Source organism: Colobus angolensis, unplaced genomic scaffold, assembly GCF_000951035.1.
Source record: "Colobus angolensis palliatus isolate OR3802 unplaced genomic scaffold, Cang.pa_1.0 Scaffold60, whole genome shotgun sequence".
NCBI lineage: Eukaryota > Metazoa > Chordata > Mammalia > Primates > Cercopithecidae > Colobus > Colobus angolensis.
This window is the reverse complement of record NW_012119599.1, coordinates 269,656-277,664: the sequence shown is the minus strand read 5'-3', so window position 1 is coordinate 277,664 and position 8,009 is coordinate 269,656. Positions and strand designations below refer to the sequence as shown.

General features: G+C 46.4%; 1 protein-coding gene across 1 annotated transcript in view; it reads right to left on the bottom strand.

Annotated features, from left to right (window-relative positions):
* ZC3H4 (zinc finger CCCH-type containing 4) overlaps positions 1-8,009 on the bottom strand; it is a 62,166-nt gene that overhangs the window by 53,987 nt on the left and 170 nt on the right. Inside the window, exon 2 of the mRNA XM_011963139.1 lies at positions 6,868-6,929. Coding sequence (XP_011818529.1) covers positions 6,868-6,905 — 38 coding nt within the window. The 5' untranslated portion in view covers positions 6,906-6,929. The remainder of the gene's footprint in view (positions 1-6,867; positions 6,930-8,009) is intronic.

Below are 8,009 nucleotides of genomic sequence, written 5' to 3'. Positions count from 1 at the left end.
TACAATTATCTACATACAACCTATTTGTTAATTTCTAGTCACCTGTGGGTTCCTTAAGGGCAGACAAAAATGAGGTTCACAGTAATCCCACATTTCCAACGGCCCAGCACAGGGCCAGGTACAGAATGGGTACATGCTCAGTGCATATTCTACATGATGTATCAATCTCAGCTTTCATACCCTTTTGGTCAATTTCATCAATAGAAACAGTAACAAATTTCCAAGAAACCTTTTTCAGCAACCTGTATCACTTAAAACTTTGACACAAACTCAAATGAGTGTTTATCAAGGGTTTCCAAATAAGCTTGAAAGTGATGGATGCACAGACTGACAGGGACTGAACAGAGGAGACAGGCCCTGCCTCGGATGCAGGCCGCCTTGTGCGGCCCACAGGCTTCAGTTACTCTGACTGCTCTCGTTCCCTGTGGAGTGGCAGGGCCTGCCTGGAATCCCAAGGAAACCTAAGCCCTGGTGTCTGTTAGGAAAATGAGGAGGGCAACAATCCAAGCCACCTGCAACAGACTTTTGGCCAAGTGACACTAGTGTCTGGGCCCAGCTCCCTCGGTTAGGCCATAGCAGGGATGTGATGGCCGTGATCCACTTCCACATGGGGACTCAAGAAGTCTCCAGTTACTCCTAATGAATGAAAATCCCTTCCATTTAAGAGGGTTTAAAAGCCTAGGCTTGGGCCTCTACATTCACTGGAAGGAGTGGAACGTAGGGAGGATGGAGCCACAGTAGACTGAGGAAGGAGTAACACCCCCACCCTCTCGAGGGCCAACTTTAATGGAAGCTCTGTATTCCCTCCTCCTTCCCTCCCACCACAAAAATAATGACAATGGCTGCTGTGCTGGCATACCAGACAGTGCATACCATACCGCGTGGTGGGCAGCAACTTTCTACTCAACTCTGCTGCTGTAGCGTAGAAGCAGCCACTGATGATATAAATCAATGAGTATGGCTGTGTGCCAGTAAACTTTACCTACTGGCCAGGCGCGGTGGCTCACACCTGTAATCCCAGAACTTTGGGAGGCCAAGGAGGGTGGATCACTTGAGGTCACGAGTTCAAGATCAGTCTGCCCAACATGGTGAAACCCCGTCTCTACTAAAAACACAAAAATTAGCTGAGCGTGGTGGTATGCACCTGTAATCCCAGCCTCAGGAGGCTGAAGCAGAAGAATCCCTTGAATCAGGAGGCAAAGGTTGCAGTGAGCCGAGATCGTGCCACCGCACTCCAGCCTGGGTGACAAAGCAAGACTCTTGTCTCAAAACAACACAACACAAACAAACAAACAAAAAAAACTTTACCTACAAAAACAGGCTGGGTGGGCTGGCTTTGGCCCAAGAATCATAGTTTGCCGACCCCTAGCCTGGATGCAACAGCTTTCACACTTTTTGACACTGAACCACATCTGCTTCTTTGCATTTCACCCAAACAAAAGTGTCCAGAAGCCACACTTAAATGCATTATGCTTTTCCTTTCCTCTTCCATTTCCTTGTTTTTCCAATGCAGGAAAGAAAAATCAATAATTGGACTTCATATCCCACTAGTGGCTATACTCTGCAGTCTGAAAAATACCATACCAGATCCACCACCGTATAATGGTATGTATAGTATAGAGATGGGGTCTGAATACCAGCCGCCCAGGGTTCTAACTCTGCCTGCAGCACGCACTTGCTTTGTGACCTGGGACAAGTGACTTCGCCTCTCTGTTTCAGTTTCTCCTCAAAGGGCAAGGGTAAAGGTTAAATGAGCTAACGCATGAGAAGCACTCAGAAGGGCCCTGGCAGGTAATCTTTGACCTTCAGGTCAATTGCGCACAAATGGCACTGTCACCCCTTTGGAAAGACAAAGACACTGACTTAGGAGATGAACTCAAAAATCACATCCAGTTTGCCTGATTTCCCCAACCACAGCTGTCCATCACCCATCACTGTCAGCAGAGGGCCAATCCCGTGTGGAGAGAACACAGCAGCACCCAGGCAGACATGGTGGCTTATACCTGTGATCCCAGCACTTTGGGAGGCTGAGGTGGAAGGATCATTGAAGCCTAGAGTTCCAGGCTGCAGTGAGCTATTAATACTATGAGGTGCCACTGCATTTCATTTCAGCCTGGGCAACAGCAAAACCCTGTCTCAATAAAAGAGAAAAAACAAAGCTTTTGGCTCTGGACTTCACTCTGTCCTTTCTGGGATGACTGACAGGCATGACCGGGAACCTGATGGGCCTGCCTGTGATCTAGTCACTAAGCCTAACCTGCAAATTAATTGTTAAGGCATCTGCTTTGCAAGTGGGTATTAGTGAGCTGCAGCAGCAGCAGCAACCCTTTATTGTGGTCAGAAACTGCAGAAGGTAGGCCAGACACACGGGAAGGGAATACGAGGCCTGGTAAAGGCAGTAACAACCCTAGCCTGACTTTAAATAAAGCCTTCAGGATAGAAGGGTTCTTTGCACACTCAGAAAACTTTTCTGCTCCAAGAAAAGCCGGGGAGGAGCTTAGTTACTGAATGAACAAAACCTTATCTGACTCAGCCAGATCTCAAAGGAGTGAAGAATCCTGGAGCTGGATGAGACCTTGCTCATTCCTCTCTGGAGAAAGTAAAGGACTTGCGTAGGGAAACTGACTAGTTTGCGGTGGTGTGAGATTCTAGATCCCTGGCTTCCCCGTTCTCAGAAGCCCTACCAAGACTGCAGCACTGACTCGGATTCTAATTGCAAAAAGATGAACACAGGAGGTACAGTAAGCATAAGCTCCAGACAGTATGACCATTTGAGCATCTATAAAAAGACACTGAGCAAGCAAGCAATGTCTTAAGATGGCTTCCACTTAGTGTCAACCCCAATCGGCTCCCTGCGATTAAACAAGCTGACCAGAACCCTAAGAGGTAAAAGATAAATGCACTTCCTTCAAAAACAGATGCTTTTACTTCTGTTTACACACTGACTGTAACAGTTCTGTTTCAAATTCTTCTCTAGTAGGGAAAGCAGATTCACTAAATGCTGGCATTGTGTGGGTGTCCCCAAATGCACCCATTTGACCACAAGGACCCTGAGAAGTGGGCATTTTATCCTCGATGCCTACTGCACACTGCAGGGGAGGGGCCAGGTCTGAACAGTTTTATCTGGCTCCAAACTCCACAGTCTTCCTCCACATCCTGTTGTCACCTCCGACATTCAAAAAGATGTCACCACTTGCCTGACAAACAGGGCACTGAGTCACCTATTCACACAGATGCGAAATGGCAAAAAAATACACACGAGAAAGATCCTTTAGGCAGACCAGTTTGGCCAGAAGCAGCAAACTATGTTCTCAGCAAATAATCCTGTGTTCTGTTGAGAAAAACAACAGAAAAAGTAACAGGACACAACTAAATCTAGCACCAACCAAGAGACCATATCTTCATTTTTGTCAACAACTATTAAGAGTCACCCCAACGGGTGATGTGCCAGAAATCTATTTAAAAACTGTCCATCGGCCGGGCGCGGTGGCTCAAGCCTGTAATCCCAGCACTTTGGGAGGCCGAGACGGGCGGATCACGAGGTCAGGAGATCGAGACCATCCTGGCTAACATGGTGAAACCCCGTCTCTACTAAAAAAATACAAAAAACTAGCCGGGCGAGGTGGCTGGCGCCTGTAGTCCCAGCTACTCGGGAGGCTGAGGCAGGAGAATGGCGTGAACCCGGGAGGCGGAACTTGCAGTGAGCTGAGATCCGGCCACTGCACTCCAGCCTGGGCGACAGAGCGAGACTCCATCTCAAAAAAAAAAACGAAAAAAAAAAACTGTCCATCTCACCTCATTACATCACCAGCGAAACCGCACACAATGTCTTTAAAACTGCATCTGCCTTAACTCCTAAAATCAAAAGCGTCCACGCAGCAAAGACTAGGCCAAGAAACTGGGAAAGTCAAACCCATGAAGTTTGGCTCCCCCTAAACAATCTCATTTTTACCCTTAACTTATCCCCATGAACTTGACATGCCACCCAGACAAACTGGCAGCTTTTCCATCCTATTAGGTTTTAATTATGAAACTTGCTTCAAACTATATATTCAGAAAGGAGTCCCTCCACCAATAAGGCTGCTCCTACAGTCCCTGATCTGCTGAATAAATACCAATTGCCAGAAATCTCAGGAGTCATCCTTTTTTCTCAGCTGTGCTGCCAAGGTACAGGTTAAGCGCCTTGCTCAATTCAGCTACTTTGCTTGCTATTTGCTCTGTCACTCAACCTCCTGGCGTGAATCGGACCCAGTTGCTCTGGCACTAGAATTACCATTTGTGGGAACCAAAATTAGGTTCTCTAGAATCTGGTTTGACTTGATAGCTATCCATGGAGACTTGGAAATAGTTCCATTAGCAATTTTCACCACAGAGGTATTTACTGTAACTGGATCTGACCTCTATGGAGAGATGCTTCTAGAGGCCTGATAGCCGTAAGCCATAAAAACGTAACAAAAGGAAGTGGACCCTCAGACAGCCATTTCTCTCCCATTATGGAAGAAGGTAAAAGATCTAAGAGCAAGAAGCAGAGGTGGAAGCACCGTTAAATAAATTACTAAGCAAGTCCAACATGAAATAGCTCTACATTCAACTACATGGAAACACAAGAGTCAAAACCATTCATCTTAAATTTGCCAGGCAGTTGAACAGCCAGGTCCACAGGTACAAAACAATTTTCCCTTGGGATCAGCCTTCCTGGCTGTGGAAAAACCACAGTAGTGGCTAAAATAGCTGGCTCTACTTAGAGAAAACTATGGCTTATAAAGAAATCAAAAATTTAAACCTTCAGAGCAGAACAAAATTGTACCTGGGGGAGAGGACAGACTGTGAATTACTCCTTTTGGGGAATCACATTTTTTTTTTTCTTTTAAAGAGCAAATTTGAGAGGAATTAAAAAAATAAAGGGGCTTTATGACCAGAACATCCATATTTTCATGGTCACAACCGACTTTTTCTAGGAGAATTGATTTGCTTTTAAGTTAAATCTCTTACCCAGAGAAAATAAAAATGTAAAAAGTTATAAGTGTATAATAAGATTGGTTGTTAAATCAGGGATTCTGAGTGACACCCTTTTCTTTCTTTTTTTTTTGCAACATCCATTAATTTGATTTTTAACTAATACTGGTACATCAGTTTGGGGGGAAAAAAAGGCAGTACTGTGACATTTCAAAAACAAAGATTAACCAAATAGTTTTTGACTTAATTACTGGGGCTTCCCGGGATGAGATTCCTTTGAGAACAGAAAACAATAAACCCTTGTGTTGATATGCCTGTGAGTTTTTTAAATGCTTGGGGAAATAGCTTCAAATTCACTGAATGATTGCTAAAAATTTCACTTAAAAAATATCTCATTTCCTTAACGTTTCTTTTTAAAAGTCAATTTAAATAAGCAACTTAGTAGCCTTTGGAACTTGGGTCATCACTCATCCAGTCTCTGTTCTCAGCTCCTGGAGAAGGAATTTTATAAAGGATGGGAAACTTCAAATAAATGCAACTCATTTCAGGCTGACCCAGTGCCCCGGATAATGTGTTTGTTCGGTTTGTGCTTCAGACATTTTTTGCAGGATACCGTGGAGTTTGGAGATTTCTTCCTCCCATAACTGATTTTACATACCTAGGATCACCACTCCATGGCAGTTGTTAACATATTAAGAGGAAGAAAACAAGTGGCCTACTGAATTGCAGTTTCCTCATCTACATGTGCGTGACCTTTTTTCCTTTTAAGAAGGAAAAAAAGGAAACGGTTCTTTTGGAGAGGGCCAGGGTTCTCTCTCAAAGTATGTCAGGGATCAAAAGTGGGAAAGAGGGAAAATGCAACTTCAACGTGTTTTGTCTTTTAACGGAACTTATGCTTGTAAAACACATCAGAAGTACGGTGTTTGGTTCTGCAAGTCATTTCTGTTTCTGCTTTTTCCTTGTTACGTGTAGGCCGGGGGGACTGGGGGCTGGAGGAGGTGTTCCCTCCAACATGACTGGGCGTGTAACACGTTTGCATCAACTTTTCACAGTCAGACATGTGCTTTCGAACAAAGGAGCAGTGGAGACGGGCAGAGATGGGGGCTTGACACAGTTTACAGATTTTGTGCTTCAACAGTACTTTACAAATGACTTGCTCAATTTTAACGTCCATCACCACAAGAGACATTGGAGTAAAATGAGAAAATTGGAGCTACTTAAACCAATCTTTTTTGGGGGGCAGGGAGGGAAACCATTAACTTGAATACATGTATCATAAATCAAATTCAGTAAGCTTGTCTCCTACAAATGGACTTGAAGTATCCACTCTCTTCAGAGATGAAGGCTGGAGACAAAGCAATGAATTGAAATGGAAAGAGGGATGCCAGAGTCTGAAAACATACGGGCCTTTTACATCGATTTTTGTCATGTTACAGTAACACGCTTTTTTTTTTTGGAGAAAACTGTGTACGTAAAATTTAAAAAATTAAACATTGAAAGGATGTGCAAGTCTAAAAGGGCTCAACAGGGTTAGAATCCTGATTCGAACATATCAACTCACTCTCTCAAGCATCACTTTGCTCTAAAGGCGAGGAGGAAGGCAGGCAGGAAAGGGAGAAAAAGAGGGAGATCATTGAATTACTCAATAAAAGAGGCTACTTACCATCCCAACCCATTGTAAGACATACACTTCTGACATAAGAGAACTCCTTAGAGGTCGAATAAAGCGTGTAAGCACCTTTGAGTAATGCACCTGCCCCCGGAGAGGGGGCCCGGAAGCCCAACGAGGGCTTTGCGAACAGACCTTTGCTAATCTGTTTATTTCCTTGAACTGGAGTCGGGCTGCGATTCCCAGGACGATACATTTAATTAGAACAAAACAGAAAAAAACAAATGTTGTAAAAAGCTCACCAAACTGCTGCACTTGTGTCTCTGAATGTGGGTGGCATTTCTTTTAAAAGGCAAAGTATGGTCTGTGAAGGAGAAAGGGGAAAGGGGAGGTGGGAGTGGGGAGAAGGGGCCGTAGACCCTGGCAGGGGAAGCCCTGGCTGAGACCCCCGGCTAAGGGAGGGTCCTCAGCGGCTCCCCAGCCAAGGCTGCGGCGGGGTAGCCATCTGTCCAGCGCGTTCTTTTCCCCTCTCCACCCCCACTCCAAGACTCGCTTTCCTGCCGGCTGAAACCCACCGTCCGTGTCCAAATCTACTCTCCAGCCGCCTCTTCTCCTGCCCCACCAGGAAAACAGTGGGCGAACCCTGCACCCCAACTCCTTCTGCTCGAGCAGGGGAAGGAAACGGGGCCCCAACCTCGCCCTGAAACGCGCCGGGCTGACCCCATTATCACCCGTCAGCCAGAGAAGGGCGTAGGGGGGGTTGGGGGCGCCCCGTTTCGCACTTAATAAAGGGAAGGGGGCGCTTCCTTTAACGCCCTGCCAAAGCACAAGGAAATCTCCTTTTCTCTCCCGGAAGAGACGGTGCCCCATTTTACCCCGACAGAGGGGGGAACCCCAGGAGAAAGCGCGGGACCAACTTCCTCTCCCTACAAGGCAGGGAAACCAAACCTTACCCCCACAAAACAAGGCTGCGAATCCTCCCTCACGTCACCTACCTACGAAAAGCGAGAGAGCCCCTGCCCTTTAGCAAAAACACGGGTAAGGGTCTTCTCTAAATAACTAGGCAGGGGTTTTCATCAAAAGGGCTAGAGATGCCTCTCCCCCACTCCCCAATTCGGCCTTCTAGGGGATAGCTACAAAACACCTCCCGCCAAAAAATAAAAGTGCTATAAAGCACCCACCCAAATGACCCCCCATTACAAGGATGGAGAAGGGACCTGAATGAACCCCCACTTTCTGCCTCCTAAGCTAAGGTACCTATCATCCAAGTTGGGTAGGGTGTGCCTCCCCCAGGAGAAAGGATACTGCCGGGGGCTGGGAGACCCCCAACCCCAAACCCCTAAGAGCGGGGCTGTTGCTCGAGATCCCCCCAAAAAGGGTCCGGAGCCCCTCCCCCATCCCCTTCCCGAAGCCAGGCGACGAGCAGGCGGGCCCGTGGCTGCCA